The 23,528-nt window shown below is 33.6% G+C and overlaps 1 protein-coding gene and 2 non-coding genes across 4 annotated transcripts in view; all 3 read right to left on the reverse strand.

Moving 5' to 3' along the window:
• Positions 1 to 2,617: 2,617 nt before the first annotated feature.
• TRNAV-CAC (transfer RNA valine (anticodon CAC)) lies at positions 2,618 to 2,690 on the reverse strand. The gene has a single exon. It is a non-coding gene; the product is annotated as a tRNA-Val (tRNA).
• Positions 2,691 to 3,845: 1,155 nt separating this feature from the next.
• On the reverse strand, positions 3,846 to 3,918 carry TRNAV-CAC (transfer RNA valine (anticodon CAC)). The gene has a single exon. It is a non-coding gene; the product is annotated as a tRNA-Val (tRNA).
• A 488-nt stretch (positions 3,919 to 4,406) lies between these two features.
• The window catches only part of LOC140441597 (uncharacterized), a 64,452-nt gene continuing 45,330 nt past the window's right edge, over positions 4,407 to 23,528 (reverse strand). For both annotated transcript variants that reach the window (XM_072532435.1, XM_072532434.1), the window contains 7 exons: positions 21,624 to 21,784; positions 15,187 to 15,343; positions 12,306 to 12,453; positions 11,089 to 11,314; positions 9,487 to 9,737; positions 4,999 to 5,198; positions 4,407 to 4,794 (listed from right to left, as the gene is read on the reverse strand). In XM_072532435.1, the coding sequence (XP_072388536.1) occupies positions 4,442 to 4,794; positions 4,999 to 5,198; positions 9,487 to 9,737; positions 11,089 to 11,314; positions 12,306 to 12,453; positions 15,187 to 15,343; positions 21,624 to 21,784 (1,496 nt within the window). In that variant the 3' untranslated portion in view covers positions 4,407 to 4,441. The remainder of the gene's footprint in view (positions 4,795 to 4,998; positions 5,199 to 9,486; positions 9,738 to 11,088; positions 11,315 to 12,305; positions 12,454 to 15,186; positions 15,344 to 21,623; positions 21,785 to 23,528) is intronic.

The following is a 23,528-nucleotide window of genomic DNA, read 5'->3' on the forward strand; positions in this document are numbered from 1 at the left end:
AAACAAACCATCTCCCATATTATCAATACGTTCCTGAAAGTATACTTGAGAATGACAACTACAAGCTATACTAGGACCGCAGTGTGCTCACAGACCAAACAGTGGCACATAATAGACTAGATCTTATACTAGTCAATAAACTAAAGAGACAAACAACACTAATTGATGTGGCGATATCCAATGTGATCGTGTTAAACAGAACGAAAAGATCGCCAAGTAGAGGGATCTAGAAATTCAAATACGAAGACAGTGGAGAATGAAGAGTGTCCAGACAATTCCTATTATTTTCTCTACTACAGTAGTCATTCTGAAGAACCTCCTAGAAAACATAAAAAAGCTAGGTCTAAATAAACATCTCTACAAGACCATGCAGAAAGCTGTACTACTTTCAACGTCCAGATGTATACGAAAATTTATGGGAGATACTCGAGCATACCACGTCACCTAGGGCTCGATAACACGGAAAGAGTCCCACCAGAGCTCAATCCTTTTGATACCGCAGGTATCTGGGATGAGTGAATTTTCCCCTTAGAGGGAGTGTAAGCCGTATGGCTAAATCTGGATAAAAATAATATTATTTATTTACTTCTCATTAGACAATATAAAACAATGTTACAATATCTTCTTCTCAGATTCTGAGGTTCTTTAACCAAGATGTTCTTCTTCTTCCTGCACCTCGTTTTCCAAATATTTTTCCTTGCATAATATCTTGAATAATGCATCGCTTGCTAGGGAAGAGGCTTGCGGTGCTAGATTTGCACGAGAACCAGAGGGGCTTTCGGCAGGTTGATGGCGTTCTATTGAACAACTTGACACTTCAAACGGTAATCATTGGAGGAAAGAAGAAGAGGGAGAGAGAAGAAAGATAGTCATTGTCTTCGTCCTTATAATATCATATCCGTTGATTAACGAAAAGCTTTCGACACAGTCTCACAACGATCTATTGAACGGGCAATGAATCGCTTCAGGTTAGACGCGGCATTTAAGCGGTATGTGGTGAACTCGTACCTGAATTGTCGTACGAGGGTCGCTGCCGGAAGCAAGTCAACATCGAACATCAAGATGTGTAAAGGCGTCAAACATGGAGATCCCTTGTCGCCATACCTCTTTAACATGGTGGTCGATGAGCTGATATGCAAGCTTGAGGGAGACAAGCCTGACGTTCCAATTGCAGATGGTAGGAAAATCTCAGTGCTGGGTTACGCTGACGATTTACCTTGCTATCCGAATCGGCCAAAGATGGTACCAGACAGCTTCGGACAGCCGTCGAATTCTTCGAGGAGATAGGAATGACGCTAACGCTGGTAAGAGTGCGGCTATTGCGGTTAACGTTAACCGTGGTAATAAGCACTCTTACTGCGCGACATGTTCTCCCTTTTCTGGCGACAACGACAGGATTCGGCAGCTGCAACCGAGTGAGCTGGTTGGATACCTAGGTCGAAGGTATAATGCTCTAGGACAGACCAGGGTAGCCTTCAACGAGCTGCAGACACAGCTCGATCGTGTACATTGAGCGGGGTTTGAAACCAGCGCAAACGCTGCTAGTACTTAAAACTTATTTGTTTCCGAAGTATATTAAAAAGTTGCAGAGTCGAACCATCTAGATGAAAACGCTGAAGGGCTTTGATAGGTCTGTACGTATACGTTACAATATAATAGTTTAATATATATAATAGAATTACAAATAAATTCTAAGTTAACAAACAAACAGTTGTTGACAAATAAACAAACCTCCTTTGTAGTATTTAGAGTTTATTCAAATGAGAAGCATATGTTCCCCCATGCTAAAATGGCATATCTAAGACATGACTCTATCAAAGAATAATATTCTATCTTTAAGTAAGACAAATTAAAAATATTGCTGAGATATCTAAATCTGTATAGTAACATTCTTAGAGTTTTACATACTATATCAATATGTACATCCCACTTTAAGTGACAATCAATATAAATGTATATTATTTTTGTATATTGAAAATGGTATGAAATAAGTTTTATCAGTATTAACTATCAGTAATTTTCTATTTAGCTATTCTAGAACCTTTATAGTTTCCGTTTCTGCTAAAGTTTTAAGTTTTTTCCAAGAATCACTAGTGTAAAGTATGATAGTATCGTCAGTAAAACAAATAATATTTCCATGTATTTTCATTGCTGCTAGATCGTTTATATATATATTAAATACAGTAAAGGACCTAAAACAGTACCTTGAGGCACACCGTATTCAATGATTTTTCAGCACTTACTTGGTTATTAATTTTGACAATTTGTGATCTATTGTTTAAATAACTTTGAAATAGTAAGTAGGGTATGTCAGTGTCAAATGCCTTAGCCATTGCACCATTGGCTATTGCCAATGTACATGAAGTCCTAGTCTGCTGACAGATTACTGCTGTACGTTAATCTGTGATGCTCCTAAAATTGATATATTATTCTCTTACATTGCGTAAGATAGTAAATAAATGTGGGTGTTAAAAAAAGTTTATTTTCGGCTTTCAAATGATATTTTACATAATGAACACCATGTTTCGTCTGTCCCAAAAAGAAGTTAAGTTTTGTTGGTAGGTGTAGATAAATAATTTTTCGTTTCAATATTTTTTTATTTAAATAAAAAAAAAAGTGTTTCCGCCCGGGTTCGAACCGAGGACCTTGTGCGTGTGAAGCACACGTGATAACCACTACACTACGGAAACTTACGTTTTAATGAAATCTGAAGGATAACAAAGCGCGTCTTTAATTATTAATTTTTTCTTTTTATAATATTATGAAGTGTTAAAAAAAATATTATATTTGAAGTTAAAGTACTAAAAGAATTTATTAAGCCTGTAAACATACAACAATCAATTTATTATGTTTAGAAGAAAGAAAGTTTTTTTATCATATGGTATAACTAAAAGTTTTTCATAATTCGTTATTTAATTTCATTTGGAAATATTGTTAATATATTTGAATTATACAACAAAAATGTCATATTTTACTCCAAAAATGACGACAAATAATTTTAATCATAATATATATATTGCACTAGTGGATAGGCAACCACTGTTTCGACAGCGTGATCACTTCCTGGGAATAATTAATAGAGTTGTAGGACATTATAGCAGCAGGAGACCATTGAATAGAATATAAAGTTCTTTTTATTATTTAAGTATTAATAAATGTTAGTCTTTACTAAACCCAATAAATTAGTTGTTATGTAATTTTCATTATAAATTGGTTGTTCCCATTTTTCCTATTCAATAAAATCTTCAAAAGTAAATACAATAAATTTAAACAACACAAAATTGATTTTGTAAAAAAACAATCAGTGAAAGACAAAATAAATAATCATCATGCACAAGAAAACATGATTCCCATCAGGAATTTTAATTACTAGAGAATTGGATAAACAAAAGTGAAATGATTTAAACATATTTGCACACCATTTCTTCTTCTTAAGGTGTGGTCTTCATTCTAAGGTTGGTGATGATTATTTGAATAATTGTAACAGGCACTGAAGAGGTGGTTTAATGACTGAATCAAAATCTAGAATCATTAGATCAAATCTTAATGGACAAATTCACTATGAAAAATCGTATATGGAAATCTTAAAAGATAGAATAATAAAAGATATAATAGAATATTATAACATATCCAAAGTATATAGAAAACCACTTAACATATTATAATAACAGATCTTGGAATTACCTATATAAAATATTCAACGAAAAATGAATTTTTTAACAGCTAAAGTAACCACTGATTATTTTTACTATTTGTTTAATTTATATCAGAAAGCATAGATATTGTTAACAATCCACACATATCAATAAATAGCATAAATACTATTAGAAAAAATTTTAAAATAATGTTTCCGCCCGGGATCGAACCGGGGACCTTGTGCGTGTGAAGCACACGTGATAACCACTACACTACGGAAACTGTACGAACGTGGTTCCAAAGATTGTTTTTTAATATTTTTAATAAATTATTTAATAAAAATATGTAACTTTTGTATACAAATTATTTTATTTTCTTCAATTAGTTCTTCCAAATTTCTCGTAGTATCATTCATTCATCATTTGTATTATTAAAATACTGTCAGGTTTGCAGCGCCATCTGTAAACTCGTGATAACACTAATATTTCAACTGGGCGTCATGTGCTTCAATATATTATTCAAGAAAACTAAGAACGAGGAGTTTATTGTAAGGCAATTTATTTTTATATTTTCATAATAATTACAACGTAACTTGGAAACAGGATAAAAGTAGCTAAACTATTCTTACAAGAACAAGAGTTTCCTTTTAGTCTTCCTGTTTTAAATATCATTGGGTTTATGGCGCCATCTGTAATCTAATAAGACCACTGTAGGTAATACTTTAATAAAAATAAAAACTAGAGGAACATAGAAATATAATTTATTTTTCTAAGAATTACAAATTTGTGTCAGCAATATTAAAAAGTTAAGCATGACGTTTACCTTTCTTCTTATGCTTTTTAATTAAATCTTTATTGGCCTTCGAAACTTTTTTCTTTGGGTTGACCCAGTTTTCGAATATATTCTCGAAGAATTTGTCTCCGACCGAATCAACTAGTGGGAACATGAAGCGTTTGTTTTCTTCCGCTTTTCTCTCCATTTCTTCGAAAAGTTTTCTTCTAGCTTCTTGTCGGGCAAGTTCGGCTTTTTCTTGTTTTGTTAGTTTTCGATGTGATTTTTCCTTTTTGGGGCTCTTTTTTCCTTTCTTGCTTTTCTTGTCAGAACGGGCTTTTGATGCCTTGCTCTTTTTTGAGGCTTTCGAACTCTTCGTTTTTGTACCTGCAATTAATATTAGCATTTTTTTTTTTCGATGTTATTTCATCAATATTAGACAATTTATCTGTTTTAACTTCACATTAGTAGGAATAAAAAACCCTATGGTGATGAAGTACGGCAAAAGGCAAGAGATGAGATAAAAAGCTTAAAGAGTAAACTTAGACTAAACATAAAAGTATATAAGATATTTATGTACTTATGTCTTACTTTTAGTTTTATGTGATATCTTTGCTTTCTTTTTTGATTTAGGAAGTTTTGGTTTTTTCATCTTTTTCGGCATCGGTCGTTTATGTTCTCCTTTAAACCTTTTTGGAACATTCCATTTGGAATTAAGCTCTTGTGTGATTAAAAGGTGAGGATATCTATAGGCTACTTTTAAAACACAAAACTGGAAACTGTCGAGAAAGCTATAACAAATATTATCGGTGTAAAATCATTATACAAAATAGAATGAATCCCCTATATAGAAATACATTTCTATATATAGAGGGGACCAAAAGTCTGGAAACACCTAATTATCTCTTAAATGGACGGTCCAAATTATACAAAAAAAGAAATACACGTATCTTGTAATACAAAGAGTTGAAATTTATGTTTTAATGTAGTCAGATTTACTATTTCTCTAATATCAGTATTTTTTTTTGAAAAAAGACTGACAGAGCCAATTAGCCAGACATGTTTTTGTTTGTTGTGAAAGTCGACTAAATTTTAATTATTATTGATTGCAGATTCATAGTCAAAATTTTCTTGTTATCAGTTCAGTTATCAATGTTAGTACCTACTACATAATATACCTAATATTTTTATGGATACATAAGTTTTGTTTTGATATATTTTTATTTTGTTTTTTTATTCTTTTATTATCTTTCTGGTTTTTTTTGTTCTTTTTTTATGTTTTTTGTCCTTTTTTTGTTTTTTTTTTTTTCAAACCATATTAACAGATTATGCCTATATACTATTAACAACGTGTATAGTTTATTTCACGAAAAATGGTTGAGTGCTTAATGATTGCAATAAAACCCGACCGTAAGTACCCCAGCTTAGTCAACATTAGTTGAGCAGGTGAGTATTCAGGTAAAATTGAAGCTACTGTGGAGTGTCGTTATCTTGTTTGTATAATAAATTCCTGGTAGGTAATATAAAAACGATTAAAAAATCGTATAAAATTATAAAAACGATTACAATACATTTTATTTTATAAAGTTGTAAACATTTTAACAGTGAGTTTTACTATCAATGGTTGATCTGTTAATGACCACAATAAATTTGTTGATCGTTAAGTATTTCCTGGAATAATTATACAGGTTTCCTCTATTCTGTATAATTTGTAAAAGTATATAAAACCGATGAGAAATTTTTAAATATACATTTTGTTTCATTTAGTTGAAAGTGTTATAAGTGTTACCAGTGTTATACCTATTTATACCTATAAAACAGCATTATGTGGCGTCCGTGGAAAAACATTGATGGTGTTTCTTCCAGTGTTCCAGCAAAGAAAAAGCATTTATCTGCTGATGTTAGAGAAATCGTAAAAACAATATATAGTTCTTTACTTACAAGAGGACTTACGGCTAATACTGCTGCCAGTGAAATATCTGATTTAACGAAAATACCTCTAACCACAGTGAAAAGAATTACATCAAATCCCATTAAGTCAAGAAGGAAGCGTGAGGATGCCGGTTCTACCAAATGTATTGACGAAAGTGATAAGGACTTAATAAGACGAAAAATTTACACAATGTACGAAGAGCAACAGATACCTACATTAGATGCTTTAAAACAACGGCTTACTAATGATGATACACAAATAAACTGTAGCCGCATTAGTCTTTGGAGGATTTTGTCTAAAATGGGCTTCAGATATCGTACAATTGACAAAAGGCAAGTGCTTATGGAGTCCCATCGTTTACAAAAGTGGCGTACTGAATATATAACTTCCATAAAAAAGTACCGTACAGAAGATCGACCAATAATTTATCTGGACGAGACATGATTTGACACTCATGAAACACCATCCAAAGGATGGTCCGATTCTTCCAACAGGTGTCAAACAAAAGCTTCATCAAACAAAGGGAAAAGAATAACAATTTTACATGCAGGATCAGAAAATGGTTGGGTCCCAAATGCCTTATGGCTTTCTGCAAAGAACATTAAAGACTCCTACGTGGACTACCATGAGGATACAACGGCAGAGCTTTTTGAGCAATGGTTTAAGAATTGTCTTATACCTAACCTTCCTCAAAATAGTGTGATAGTAATGGACAATGCAAGTTACCACAGTCGTCAATTACATAAGTCTCCAAGTGCAAATAACACGAAAATTGAAATTCAAAACTACCTGTTAGAAAACGATATATATTTTGAAGAAAGTTATTTAAAAAATGAACTGTTAGAAGTGTTAAAATCATTAAAGAAGTATATGTTTGTGACGCATTGGCCGAGGACATGGGACATACAGTGTTACGGCTTCCGCCCTACTATTGTTTATTTAATCCCATAGAGCATATGTGGCACCAACTAAAGTCAAATGTTAGGTCACAAAATGTTTCTTCGACTTTAAGTGGTAGTGTAGTCGAATTAATATGGAAATGTGTTGATGATATCTCCCCAGAAAGTTGGAAAAATTCAGTACGCCATGTAATGAACGTAGAAAATTCATATGTTACTTTGAATCACATAATTAAACCAATTGTTATTAATCTTGAAGAGGATCGCGACAGCGAAACAGAATTAGGTATTTAGGAATTCATAAATATATTTTGGTTATTTTGTGTATTTTTTTTTTTGTAAATATTAACTTATATATATTTTTCTATATTTTTTTTTCAATTCATCTATTTTTGTACATTATGTATTCGTTTGTATGTATATACTGTAAATAGAACTATTATTACTGTACATTTTTAACGATATCCGATTAGAAAGAGCAAAAACTTTTAAACACGCCAGTTTTTTGCTGACAGTCCTAAGCCTGTAAAAAGTGTGAAGGAAAGTACCTTTCTGAATTTAGATCCATATACTATAATTATTCACGTAGAACAAAAAAACTACTTTTTTCATGTTAAAAATTGTTCAATTATCAAGTATATTCACTTGAACAACCTGAAAATACCATATGAAATAATTTAATAAATTTTTATAATCGTGTATTACACAGCTACCAATGAAATATATTAAATAACAAACTTTCTGAAGTGCGACCCTGTGTACTTCGGTAGTTTATTGAGAGACTCTTGTATACACAATAGGATCAACTCAGGTAACCATTAAGCACTCAACCATTTTTCGTGAAACAAACTATATCTACATATTTTAACATGTTTGTAAATGCAATGAAGAACTTCCATAGTATTTAAAATTATTAAAAGAATTATTGGAACACTTAGAATTTCTTAGTTCATTATAAAGTTCGTTTATATTATTAATTTGTAAATCACATTCTAATATAATATGTGTTAGATCGCCTATTTTGCCACAAGTACAATTGGGAGTATTTGATAAGCCGATTCCATGCATGTAAGATGGCGTAAGAGCATGGTTTGCTCTCAGTCGATTAATGGTCTTTATAAAATGTCGATTAGATTCTGTGTAAACCATCTTCTTGAGGGTATCCTAGGGTTACAATGATAGAAGTTTAAGCCAGTCTCACATTCTCAGTAATGTAAATGCCAATTATTTTTAAGTTTTTGTCTACTAACGGTGTCAATATCTGTCGCTGGAATTAAATTTTTGTTTACTTTTTCTCCAAGCATATCTGCTGATTTGGCCAAATTGTCAACGATTGATCCTTGATCCATGTAATTGTTACATTTAATCCTAATTGTATAGTTTCATGCAGAATTTTAAGAATTTTTAGTTCAATGTGGTTTATGTGTTTGACTGTTTGAATGTTGTTAAATCTGTCGACCAAGCTTTTACTGTCAGTAAATATAACATAGTTGCTAATCGGATTCAGTACTACATACTGAAGAGCAAACATTATTGCCATCATTTCTGCTGTGTATATTGAGCATTCACTGGGTAAGCTATACTGGTGATGGTAATTTTTATTTTCGTGGAACATTGCACTGGTTGGGTATACTAACTTCCAGATCTATGTTGTACAGGATATATAAAATCGGGCTTAAAATACTCCCCTATGGTAATCCAATACTAGTTAGTCAGGGGTATGAAAATTCCTCATTATTAATTTTTAAAAAAGTTAGTTTGTTAGGATATATAGATTTTAAAAAGAAAGCAAATGATCTAGAGATTCCAATATACAACATTTTTTGTTAAAGAATGTCTAAATTCACATTATCAAAAGCAGCGGAAATGTCAAGGATTGCAGCTGCTGTAGACTTATTGGATGTAAAATTAAGCTGAACTGAAGTAACTAGAGCTGTAGTTGCATCTTGAGTCGACTTGGACTTGCGAAAACCATATCGGGAACTTGGAAGTATACCATCGTGTTCTAGCCAACGTTCAAATCTATTTTTAATTATTGTTTCGAATAATATCATTAGTTAACAAAGATTTAATCTTAAAGTCATGATAAAAGAAGAAAGAGGAGTCAGAGGAAAAATGAATGTGCTATGTTCAAAATATGTAGAGATAAACCAGAAGCTTGTCAGCAGATGCAACATTTGTAAAAACACTCGAAGCAATTAAATAATTGAAATAAGATTAAGAACTTCAAAAAGAAGGCAATCTTACAATTCGTTAACAATTTGCTTAATTGCCATCAGTACACAAGTGTTCACAAACTGATTCCTCTGCATCTCTTTTATTTCTTCTTTCGTCTCCAGTAAAAATCCAGTTAGCTGTTCTCTAGCTTCTTCAGCTGTCGGTTTCTTCAAAATCGTTCTGCTTTGTGTGAGGGCTATATCAGAAGCAGCTAACCATCCAGTGCTAGGATCGTTCATATTTGCGATTCTAAGCTGCCACAAATGATACTCAAACCAGCTCTAAAATGTATTTAAATAAATATATTATTTGACATGATTAGACATTAAAAAAACCAATTTTATACTAAACTAAAACAATTTTCAATTGAATGTGATTAATTGGCAACATAGCACTTCAACCGACCAAACGATACTCCCCTTATCAACTTTGTGAGGCCAGTACAAAAACAATATTTTAATATTGTAATTACGTAAAAATTAAATCTAACACCGATATAATTATTAGATTATCATGTGTGCTTTGACAGTTGTCTAGAAAAATAAAGTTTATTGGTATTATAGAGTTCCTAATACAGTACTTCGAATAACAGTAAATTTTGCAAAATAATTATAGAAGAAAAATAATTGATGGAGAACTACAAAGCAAAGAAATAATTACCTAAATTACGCTTTTGAAGTTTAGGAATTTAGTGAATCGTTCGAAGAGGAATTCCCAGTTACACTTGAGACTAATATTATTTTGTCGAAAGCAGTGTCTATTATCCCGTCCAATATTCAGATTTTCTCTTCTTTCTTTACCACGTGGGCTGTGGCATTAGCAAAATCTTCTTTCCGTATTCGTTCCATTGCGAGTTCTGGCAAACGTTGGATATCATAAATTTCATATGTTATGTTTTCAAGAGCTACGTAACCCTTTACTTGAGACCAGATTGTTTCTATTGGTTTTAACTAGCAATGGTGAGGACTAAGTCTCAAAATGGTGATGCCTTTTGCTCGAGCCATTGCATCTACAACATGCTGACGATATCTGCCACGATGCTGTCTAATTACACTTATAACCATTATCTCGGAAAATGGAATTGCTTTATGTCCTAACCAACTTTGGTTAGGACATAAGGCATGTCTCTTTTCTGGTGGCCATAGTAGGCAGATGTTCTACTGATAAGAAGCATTATCCATCACTGTTACCGAATTTGGCTCGACTCGTGAAAAAAAGGGATTAAAACCATTTTTTAAAGCGTTGGGCGTCCATGTCTTTGTGATAATTCATAAAAAAATTGCATAAAAAAATTAATGCACTTTCGTTTAAAAAAACACTCTTTCTTACTACCTCTATAGGCGACAATTAGTCCTTGCCCTTTACCCTCTGGTCCTCATAACCATGTTAATAAACTGTCTACAAATGTTTGACGATAACTCGTTAGAGCAGTATCTTGCCAGACTTAGATACTCTATGATCAGCATTCACCTACGTTTCCTCCAGATAACAAATCTTTTTGTGGACAGAATGAACCTCTTTAATAAAGCAAATATATCAACAAATTTTAAAAAACAAACCAACACAACATTATTAATAAATTAATCAGTTAATATTCAATTTATTAAAGCCGCTCTTATTAAGTTTTTCTACCTGAAGTATTTCCTCTTCCTTTTGTTCTTCAGTCTTTTCTTCGGGTTCAACATCAAAAACCTTACTAGGACAAGAAACATCCATAATTGTTTTCTTTGGGATAAACCAGCCTGAGGAGATTGCATCTTCTTTTTGTTCTTCTTCTGCTATAGAACTCTCTGAACTTTCATCAACCAAACTCGAACTCAAAGATATCTCGGAAGAAGACTCGGATGATTCTTTAAATCTGAATAATATGGCGAAATTAAAACATTTCATGGTGGTGTATTATATAACAGAAAGATTCCGATAAAACTAAAAGAAAAAGAAAAAAGAGCTTTGCACGGCATGAGAGGAGAAAGTTATAAAAGAACAATGAATACAAGTGAGGAAAATGAGAAGGCTTAGACGGATGATTTAAGTGACAATAAAAGACAAAATTAAGAATGCATTTTTTTATGCCAGCCCTTGCTATGCACCTGATTGAACTTTACCCGCAGGCATTCGATAAGGACCAATGATTTTCTGATGTCAAGAGAGTACTTGAATATGTACACGTTGAAAGCGAGACCTAACCGCGCTGAAAAATTTCTACTGAGATCTGGAAGCATAGGGGAACAATATATAAGGGCGTTTACAATTTAAATCAGTTGATAATATAAATTTGTACGGTTAAGTAATTAAATGTTATAAATTAATTGCGTTTTAGTAGAAAATTGTAAATAAATTAAAATAAACATTACGATATATTAGCAAAAGTCTAGGGAATATTTACCGTCAAAATAATACTTACATAATATAAACGTATCGGGCTACGTGACCTGGGCAGGTTACGTAGCCCGATATAATGACAACAGGTGGACACGGAGAATTCTAGAATGGAGACCAAGGACGACAACAAGAAACATGGGAAAACCTCAAAAAAGATGGATAGATGGCATAAGAGCAGTTGCAGGCAAACAGTGGATTAGATTGGCGCAAGATAGAGAAATATGGAAGCAATTGGAAGAGACTCACATTCAGGAGTGGATGGAAAACGGTTGACAAAGAGAGAGACACGATAAAAAAAATGATCATTTGTAAGCGCATAAGAGTATGCCATAAAAACGAAAGCAAGCTTGTGGGAGACGTTTAGGAAAGTCATGTCTGTAAGAGGGATAAATCTCAGTAGAAAAATAATTAGAAACTTATGCAGAAATGTAATGAACCCTCATAGGAATAAATAAAAAGAAAATTACCTTGGCGGTGTGGACAGATCTGGTTGATAGAAGTCTTCGTACATAAGATCAGCATTGTTTACATCAGTATTATTCTGTATACTAATAGATTCATTTGCTAGAATTATAGCTTCGTCCTCCGACATTGTTTCAACAGAACTACTTAATTCTAAAACATTATTTAGTACCATTATTTCGTAAATATAAATAAAAAACATCTAAAACAGTTTAAAGAACAAACTGAAAAGTGATTGCATCCTCGTATTCACCGATGACGTGACATTCTGAGTTCATTGTAATAATATTTTTTTGATTTCAGAAATCGTAGAGATTACACGTGGTACTCTTTTATACTATTTTTAGATATTAACTTAGTTTACCATGACTTCTAAAGTTAAATTCAAAATCATACTAATTTTCTCATATAAGTGTGCTTAGGTTTTATAGATCTCTTCACTTTAACATTAATACTTTTACATATTCTCTTCTTCTTACGATGCCTATCCGTTCCGGATGTTGGCTATCATGCATTCTAACATGGCTATCCTAACTTTGCTTGCTGCTATTCTGAATAGTCCGGTTGTCGATGTATTAAACCACTTTCTCGGGTTTTGAAGCCAAGATATTCTTCTTCTCCCCGGTTCTCTCTTTTCAAATAACTTACCCTGAAGAATGAGTTGCAACAAGCCGTATCTCTGTTCATTCCTCATAACATGGCCAAGATATTCTAGTTTGCGCTCTTTGATGGTGTTAATAATCTCGCATTCCTTGCCTATTCTACGTAGGACCTCAACATTAGTCACACGATCCACCCATGAAATTCTTAAAATACGTCTGTAACACCACATCTCGAATGCCTCGAGTTTTCTTAAAGAAGCTTCGGAAAGTGTCCAGGCCTCTACTCCGTACTTTTACATGTATACTGTATACTTTTACATATATGTGTAACATATTTACCATAAGGCACATAGTGCTGGTTTTTTTCTTAGAGATGGAATCTTTTAATAATTCTTATAAAGGCCTTACTTAAGTCTTTTATAACTAATGGTAACAATATACGGTTCAGCGATATATTCTTGTGAGCTTTTTACCGTTTTCCACGTTGTCTGTGACAATTTTGCTTTTTAATTGGAACTGATGATGTGTATGGATTCACATTCGAAACGTTTATCATTGCAGAGATGAAATAGTAATATCCCATTTTTCTTATGCGCCTCAGCTGACCGATATCCCTTACACAGTTACGCGGGAGCTAGATGTGGTTTCTATGGTTTTCCGGATTTGTCTCCACGTTAAGTTGTTTTGGATTTTAGAAAAACCATTGTTTTGACGACGTTTGGAAAAATTGACAAATTTACAAGCAGATTCATACCATCATTCTGCGCAATTAAATTCGGTAATAAAAACCTTAATCACAAGATCTGAAAAACTAACAGATGAGGATCACAAGAACGAGAAAATGTACAAAGCCAAAACAGCTTTAAGGGCTTCTCCACGTCTACGATTAGAAATCTCGAAACAAAAGTAAATATCCAGAAAAAGATCCATCGGAAAAACTATCCTGCCGTATTTTGACGAAAGACAAAATCAGCAAAGTTCTATGGAAAAACAAAATAGAGACTCTATTTAACTAACACCAGAACAGGAAAATCGCAACCATATTACCATCAGCAAAAACAAAAGTTGCATTGGAAAATCAAAGAGTATATAGGATCCCGTCTGAAAACTACGATAAATTGTACATCAGACACGAATTAAAGAATACAAGTTTGTTGAGAGGTATATCGAAATGCCATCAAAAGAAAAAAGAAGATGTCATTCCTAGCATAACATATCATAAAAACGATGATGCCAACATCGAAAATAGGACCAAACGTAGAATAAGGGAAGCAATAGAGATCGAAAAATATGCCAAAAATTTAAATACCAGAGATTCTCTAAAACCGTTACCGCAAAAATCACATCAATAGGAGCATCCCCCAGACATCCATCTCCCACTCAATCTCAACCTAAAGACTCAGACTTTCATCATACGAAAGCTTTTCTTTGTTACGTCAAAGGTGTCACTGACAAAATCGGCATTCTTAAATCAAGATTAATAAAGATAATATTTACCCCCAGCAAAAACTTTCATCCCTTGTCTGATCAATCAAAGACAAAATTCCAAGTGAACAACACGGAGTATATGAAATTCCCTGTGCAGACTGCTCGATTCTGTATAGGCCAAACAAATCCAAAGAAGGAACATTTCATTTCTATTCGCAATTCCGATGCAATTCCCCTCCACCCGCCAATCAAAATCCTACTGTCAGAAATGTTCGCGCCAAAACCCGCGCCAATCCCAAAGCCAACCTCAACCCAAACCCAAATTGTTCATTTGTTCCCAATAGCAGTAATGCATTGGTTAGTAATCAGTGTAGAGGGGGCTCGTGAGACTGAGACCTTAAAAGCCCCGAAGAAGACATCATAGAGGATGTCGAAAGCTCGGCGCAATGATTATCGACGCGGTTCAACCCGGAAGACTGTTGAGTTTAATATTAATTCTTCTAATAGTATTATTCTTAGCTCTAGGTTTAATTGTACTAACCGCGGAAATTTTTTCTTTAATATACTAGAGATCCATGCGTTTTCAATTTTCAAACTGCTTTTTGCTAACGTGTCAAGGCGTAGCACGATTTCTGTCACAGATTAAGAAATTGAAATTGTATTGAAATTGCATCCATTGAACCGCGAAAGGTGTAAATTCGACAGCGTCCAATTAGACACACGTAGTTTTCCTAATAACTTTTATTTAACCTCTTTTTTAATTAATAGCTTAGCAGATATTTGCCGGTGAAAAAAGAATAATAAATGAAAGATCAGCGTAGTGCTTGATCCTCTTATTTCTGCCGCATATATTTACCTTCATCATCTGTATCCCAGGGACATATCCTCGAAGGGATATCATAATATTTTATATCTTGATCTAATTCAATTGCTAGGTAACTTTTATCATCGTGACATGGCGTTTCCTCTAGAGATGAACATAGTGACGAACCACTTTCAAATTCAGTTTGTTTCTAAATAATAAAATAAAAGCGTAAATTTTATTCAATGTAGAGTGCAATTAAGTTGAAATAGATTCAGTAAATAATTAATGGATAAAACACAAAAATCAGAAGGGAATACAGTAGAAAATAAAAACTTGGATAAAAGTTTGTTCATATAGTTCAAGAGAGACTTTAATAGATTTTTTTATTCCTTTCTGTCTTGTGCTATGTTTTTCTAATTTTGTACACTCAGCAAATTCTAATTGAATTAGCTATGAATGATTGCTCATTTGTTTGCTCTAAAGCTTGGTTTCTTATCTATATGACAAAAAACTTTATATATCGTATCTTTTAATGCTATTCCTTTGTAATTTCTATATTATACAAAGTTCTCTTTTTGTGCGATGAGTATAGGATAGTTTCTTTCCACTGCTTGAGTATTTGTTCTTTGATCCACACTTAATATATTAAATCATTGATTTCTTCATACAGCCTTTGGAAATTTAGCAATGTACCGTTTTTACCATGATCAATTTTCAAGTATTTTATTACATTTTAAATTTTTTTTCTTGGTAGGCGCTTTTTTATTATTGTTTTAGGCTACTGTTACTTCATCTGGTAGTTGCATTTGTTGCTTTTAATCTTCATCTTGATCTTTGCTTTTAATATATTTCCGCAACATTTGCTCAGCTTTCTAATTTTTTAACGATTCCTCCTATAGTCTAGTCGTCAGAGAGTTGACAAATAAGAAGCAGAGAAGTTTACCATATTTAACCCCGGGCTTCCTCCTAAAACCCCCCTCGCATGGGAAAAAAACGCAAAAAAATCGATTTACCAAGGATCTGTACGTCGTAGAAAAAAATATTTTAAATAAAAAATGTAGCTGAGATAATTTTAAACAAAAATGTTTATTATCACTTTTTGTGTATAATGAACAGTTTTCTTATAGAGGGCCGAGACTATCAAGCGGCTTGATCAAATGTTTGAACCTCCGATTGATGGACGCTTCAAGCGTACTTCAATCAAGCCTTTAATCTTTTGATCAAAACTCTCTCATCAGTCGAAGCTGAGAACACTGTGTTTTGCGATCATGTCTTCGTTTACAATGGTGTCAAATTCAGATTTGGGCTTCCTTCTCGCAACATAGGTTACTGTGAAGCAGAAAAAGAGGCAAAAGAAAAAACGACGGTGGTCTAAGAAGTGGTACAAACTCAGAAACCGGTTTACTCATGAACATCAAGAAAGTTTCGATTATCAGCTGGACTTAAGTTCGTTCCGACATTGAGAAGAAAAATACAAAAATGTGTAAAGCGATTCCTGTAAGTCAGAGATTATCTATCACATTGAGGTACCTATCATCTGGCATAGATTTGGAAGACCTAAAATTCACATGTGCCATTGCTCTACAGACTCTGAAACTCATAATAATGGAAACCTACTCTGCTATCATCAAGGTATTGAAGGAAAACATTCAGGTAAGTAATTATTGCCCAAGTCAATCTGTTTATATTTTAAGAAGGAAAGGAAATAATTACAATTTACAAATAATACAGATATTTCATATTACTAAACTAAAAATATTGGGAGCGCAAGTTCACATTGAAGTATGAACGTAGAAAGTAGAACGTAGCAGCATTAGTTTCTTGAGACGTTTCATGGTGTTGCGCTTGGTATCATGGAGTTTCACTTGGACCCGAAGTGTCCAGTGCAGTAACTGCACTGAGTTGGGGTTCCTTTGCCAAATATTGGTTAAAGAACATGACGATGAAGGTGGCGAGGGTGACCAAGAAGGATGTGTTTGAAAACGCACTCCTTCCCTTGTCAATATGCCCATTTCTGCTTCAAAAAACGTGTCATTTATTATTTTTTCTGCCAAGCGTTGTTGGTCTGGAGTTAACTTTTTCAATTTCATAGCCCACCCCTTAGCCAGAATATTCTCTTCAGTCTCAGGTCGCTTGAAATATTCAGTCGCTAATTGATCAGTGCTGTCTGGCCCACCTTTCCTTCTTTTACCCGTATTAGCAGGGGTTAGGTTCCAAAAACTCAGGATAAATGGATTGCACAGGAATTCGAATAACAATAGAATTTCCCCAACTTATAACTTTCTGATGGTCGATGTGGGAGCAAATGGCCGAGTGTCAGATGGTGGTGTGCTAAAGAACACATTATTTTGGCGCAAGTTAAAATGTACTGTAAAAGTGAAATAAAATTTTTACTTCAGAAGTTTCGGTCTGGCGATTTTAAACTAGTCTTTTATGAAACACATGTCATTGTAATACCAAAGCGAAGGTTCAGGCATGTCATCTGTAGACGTCCCTGACACTTTTTTACTCTCGATGGTCTTGAACTCCCTGTTGAAGTTTATTCTGAGAACCTTAATTTTTTGTTTTAATTGTTTCACACTAAAATCCGGTTTCAATAATCCCACGATTTTTTCAAGCGACGCATTTTTTCTGTTTCTATTAAAGTAATCTTTGCTCCTCACTTTCAATAACTCCAGACAATCGCGATATAAATCAATTAACAAACTAATGAACTCCCGCTCTGAGGTTTCAGGAAGCACGGTTTGGCTAGTTGACGTCATGACTTCCACTAAGTGACTGTCGCAATACTTGATGAAAATTGTCCTAGCCTATCAAGCGGCTTGACTATCCACTTGAGTCATTCAAACTTTCTTCAATCACCATCAATGCTTGTTTCAGGCATCAAACGGGTTTCTACACTATCAATTACGCGTAATACAATCAATTTACTCAAGCATTTGATTAAGCCGCTTGATAGTATATGGCCTCCTTTAGAAACAACGCTTGAAGCGACCGTCGATTTTGAACGTCAGTTACGCGCGCGAAATCAATGTTCAATAAAATTTGTATCAGCTCAACGGTAAAAATTAGATATCTTTTGAACAAAGAGTCCTATCGACAAAAAGCAATATGTTTCTAAAAGAACGGTTGCTGCTACTCAAAAAGTGCTAATATATATTTTTGTTTAAAATTATTTCAGCTACATTTTTTATTTGAAATATTTTTTTCTACGGCGTACAGATCCTTGGTAAATCTAGTTTTTTTGCATTTTTACCCCCCTACGAGGGCAGTTTTAGTGGGACCGGGGGTAAATGTGGTAAACTTTTTTGCCTCTTATTAGGGGTCCCAAAATTAATATTCTCTGCAAAACTCAGCTCGTTTGTATGATGTTTAGGGGTCAACTCTCTGACGATAGGACTATAGGTGGAATTGTTAAAAAATTAGAAAGCTGACCCAAATGCGGAAATATATAAAACGCAAGCGCGGGGGTAAATTTGGTTAACGTTTTTGCATCCATTTAGAGATCCCAAAGATCCCATTTTCGTTTCTGATGACTGTAGTACGAATAAATTTCCATTTTCATCTTTGTAATATCTTGATATTGGGCGCGCTTCTATTTTATTTCTTTCTGAAGTTTCTGATTTGTTTATTTTTACAATCTGTAGTATAGCTTAATGTCTGCTCTAAAAATAACCTTTTTGCTTATCCTTATGCTACTTATTCTCGCTTTATTTCGAGTTATTAATTGCTCTCTTACAATCTTCATCATATACTGAGGATACTGTAATTAAGAGTGTAGATACCTACAAATACTTAGGAACATGGATAATATCAAATGTAGACCAAACAAATTAAGACACGTATAGAAATAGCTCGTGCATCATTCATTAAACTTATAAAGTTTCTTTGTTATCGGGATATAAGGTTAAAACTATGTCTAAGAATGCTTCGGTGTTACGTATTCACTACTGTTCTTTATGGCTTGGAAGCATGTACATTAAAATAAGTGCATCTAAATAAGGTGGCCGCCTTTAAGTTTTGGTGTTACAGAAGAATCCTACGAATATCATGGTCTTTAGGAATATCAAACGCAGAAGTTACTAGAACAATAGGAAATGAAGCTGAAATAATATTGACAATCAAAAGAAGAAAACTTGAGTACTTAGGCCATGTTATGACAGGACAAAGATACTCATTATTGCAGCTTATTATGCAATGCAAAATTCAAGGAAAGCGAAATGTGGGAAGACGAGGAATATCGTGGCCTAAGAATTTGAGATCAGTAGGAAGACGCCAGAACTCGTGGATGGAAGACCTGAGGAGATGGTTCGACCGCTCATCCGCAGAGATTAGGAATGGAAAAAACCTACCGGTTTTAACCGAAAACCGGTTTTTTTACATCACAATAACCGGTTTTATCGGTTGTTTTTTTTTGTCCCGGTTATAACCGGTTTTTTATTTTTAAAGTAAAAACCGGTAATTAGGTTTACATAAGAAGTGATCTGGTACATCATCTATTTTTCACACTTGACTCTTGACATTGAAAGTGGGTAAATGGCTTTTTCTAATTACCAAAAGTAATGTTCTGACTATGAATATCAAATTAGGTACCGATTTCGAATACGAATCTCCAAGGATTTCCCTACGTTTTCAAAACGATACACCCATACAGGAAGTATTAAATGAGTTAAAATGTACCTATTATACAAATATACAAACGTGTTATACGTAATATATGATAAATTTTTTTTGACGGTAGTAAAAATAAAAAAAGAATTGCATTATCCAATTTATTTTTAGGTAAACTATTTATATTGATATTATTTTTTTTAAATCCCATTTAAAAGAATCTGGGAAATTTTTTATAAGTGGAAATGGTTGGTGAAACAGGAGAGAATCTCTCTTCTGTTGCCGACTAGAATGTAGCTTCGACTATTTTTTAAATAATTTTAAACTGTTTGTCCTTGTTTAGTGTAGTGTTATATACAATTTTATGTTTAATTTTATGTTTACGGCATTCTGCGATTGTTGGATAGTCCAAATTTGACGAAATGCCCCTGAAGATGCTTTAGGAGGCGAAAGTACTTGGGCAAGATTTAATTAATAAAACTGTGCTCGATATCTGCCTTTCATTTTATCAAATTTCATTTATTTGAGCATTCAACCTTATATTAATTTACATCAAATTTAGGCTCGGAAGTTAGGACGTACATTACCGAAATCGGAAAACTTTCTTCTTTCTGCTCCTTCCAGAATGAAGAAGCCGAAGTGAGTTTAAAAACAAACCCTCTTTGGTCTTCACACGATCTGGAGTTGGTGAACAGTAATTCCAGTTCAAGTTCTCAGGACACACGAATTCAAAGTTCTTTTCCAAATGAACTGACTCTATATCTATAGCAGCCTTTGCTGCCGATATTAAGTAATCCGTTTTCATTCTGGGAGCAGAACAGAACCTTATGCCAGGCTTGGCTTTTATAGCTAAAAAATACATGTCGTTGGTCGAAAGTTCGGTGGCATCAGAGAGACTGGTGTCATCATTGAATGATATTGTGTCAGATGAGAGAAGCCGCTTAATCGATCAACATATATATATATATATATATATATAAACGAGTTTTTCTCAATAGGCTTCATGAAAAATACTGACCAACACAATGCTAAATCCATTTCATATAATATAACGTATTTGTAACCTTCTAACCTATACTTTTTACTTAAAATATTACTTCATTCTACTTATATTATAGTTTTATTGTATATTATTGCAATATGTATATTATATTAATCTTACGCTATATTATATTTAATAATAATCAATAAATATATAATAATAATAAAATAATAAATAAATATAATAATTAATAGAATAAAATGGTTTTATTAAAAATTGTGTTTTATTTATATTACTATTGATGTTCTTTCGATAGTACCTTCTAATTTTGATCATATTGATATCGAGTCGAATGAACTATCGCAAACTAAAGTGCATTGTAAATGTAACTGTGTAACCAATTGGATTAAAAAAACCGAAAACCGGTTTTTGGAAAAACCGGTTTTTTTGGCCGGTTATAACCGCCAGGTTAAACCGTAAGCAAAAAAAACCGGTATAACCGAAAACCGGTGTTTTGTCAAAAACCGCCATCCCTAGCAAAGATCTCGCGCAGCGCAGCAGTTTCCAAAACTACAATTGCAATTTGGATCGCCAACCTTCGAAAGGAGACGGCGGCGCAATGAGAAGAAGAAGAATTTGAGGAAATGGTTTGAATGCAGTAGTTCAGAACTATTTAGATTGGCAATGAACAGAATCTACATAGACATGATGATTTCCAACCTTCGACAGAAGATGGAATTTAAAGAAAAAGAACTTCATCATGCCTCAAGAAGTTGTCTATATTTGTGTATAGAGATAGAAGATACAATATATTATAATGATAAACAAAAATGATCCACTAAAATCTATATTTTAAGTGATTGTTAAAATTTTTTTATTGTATTGGAAAGCTTACCTCTAAAGTAACAGTTGCATCTGCATTTAAATTTTTTACGGTAAATAATTCCTCTGGAGAGGGAATTGATGGAGCGCCAGTTTCTATGTGATGTTCCGCAACGTTAATAGCTTCAGAAAAAATTTTTTTCAATTGCTTTCTGGATAAGTTCAAATAAGGTGCTACAAGAAATTTTTTTAACTGTTATAAAATATACGAAGCACAAGATATTTATAATTTCAATGCGCTTAGTCCATTCTGCTCGATCAATGATTGAAAAATAATACGCAGTCAATTGTAGTAGCGTAAAAAGAATAATTCATTGATAGCTTAAAATAACGTTAAATAACGTACTAATATTATAAATCCATTCCCCAAATTAAGATCGATTCCTTTTATAATCTATTTCTAAAATTATGAGATACAATTTCATAATTATCATATTTATTTTTATGAAGCAAACTTTTTGAGTGAATTAAATATGCTATAAAATAAATTAAATCAATTACACCAAAATTAAATATTTGCTGATAGTTCATTGTAGAAAATCGAAAATCTTTAACTAAAAAACCAATCATTTGATCCTTCTAACCATTTTTCCGCTACTTCTGATCCGTGATCAATCGTTAATATTTCTTTCGTGGTTTGTCTTTCCCTGCTACCAATTTGGTCTCTTCGTTGGGTAGTCCATGTTGTCCTGAATTTCTTTTCTTCTATTTCTTGTTGTTTTTAGTTTTTATATCCTTTTGATTGGTCTACTATCATCTATTCAGCAAATTTAATGGTGTTTTCCAGTCTGTTATTTACTATTTTTATCAGTTTATTTTCTAAAACTCTAGTATGTAATTACACCAGATAACAAAAAGATAGCTATGTAATTTTTCCATTTGGTAGGAATACATTTATTTTCCACATCTTGCTTCATGCTCTTCATGCTCCTTTAAAGTTATTCAATAGCCCTCCGACTAGATGAACCGATGATATAAAACGTGTAGCGGGAAACTGGCTACAAGCGGCCCAGTGTAGAGAACACTGGAAAGAACTGAGGGAGGCCTATGTCCAGCAGTGGACGCGATTGGCTGATTAATGATGATATAGATAAAGTAAGGGCACACTCCTTGATCTTTCCGATAACAACCTCTTTCCAATATAGATCAGCAATTATTCGAGAAATTCTCTGATCTAGTCCCAATTTGTCGGCATTTGTTTCTTTTAGTCTTAGTATTTTAGTCAAGTACGAAACATGTCATGATCTAGAGTAAACTAAGACGGACTTTTAGAGAGAAAATACAGGCATTGATGCAATTAAACGCATAACGCCTTCTATAAAATGAATCTAAGTAGTTACCTAACGAACATCATATTGTGTAATTACCAGTAGCTGTCAATAAATCAACACTTTTACTCCACAACTTTAACTTTTATTATACCTATCATCGTCGATCGACAAGAAGCGGACAAAGGGGCATTTACAAACCGATTCGAACCTCAAATCCAAGTTCGAAACTTTCCATTGGTCAATTGCGTTAGGCTTTCACGGCCATCGTCTAACTTATTAAACTGTTTATTCGGGCTGTTGGGCCGTTGTCTTCTGTTGAGATTTGTTCTCGACGTTTCGCCAACACTAGGGGTTGGCATCTTCTGGAGATGTTGATGCTTCGCTTGTAAGCAGAAACTGACGACGCGTTGTACTACGGAGGCAATATTTATAATTCCCACTCGCCTCCCCTCCACTGGTTTCGGCTTGAGGGGGCGTGTCGTTGTTTATAGTAGCTTTTCTATCTCCGTGTTTGGCGGGAAGGGCGTTTGTGGATTTTAATACTGGTATCCATGTTTTGTTGATTTTTAGTCCTTCTTCTATCCTATTGAAATTGTTTGGGTGCTTGTATATTTCCACCGCTTCCCGATATAACCGTGGGTAGTACT

Source organism: Diabrotica undecimpunctata, chromosome 5, assembly GCF_040954645.1.
Source record: "Diabrotica undecimpunctata isolate CICGRU chromosome 5, icDiaUnde3, whole genome shotgun sequence".
Taxonomy (NCBI): domain Eukaryota; kingdom Metazoa; phylum Arthropoda; class Insecta; order Coleoptera; family Chrysomelidae; genus Diabrotica; species Diabrotica undecimpunctata.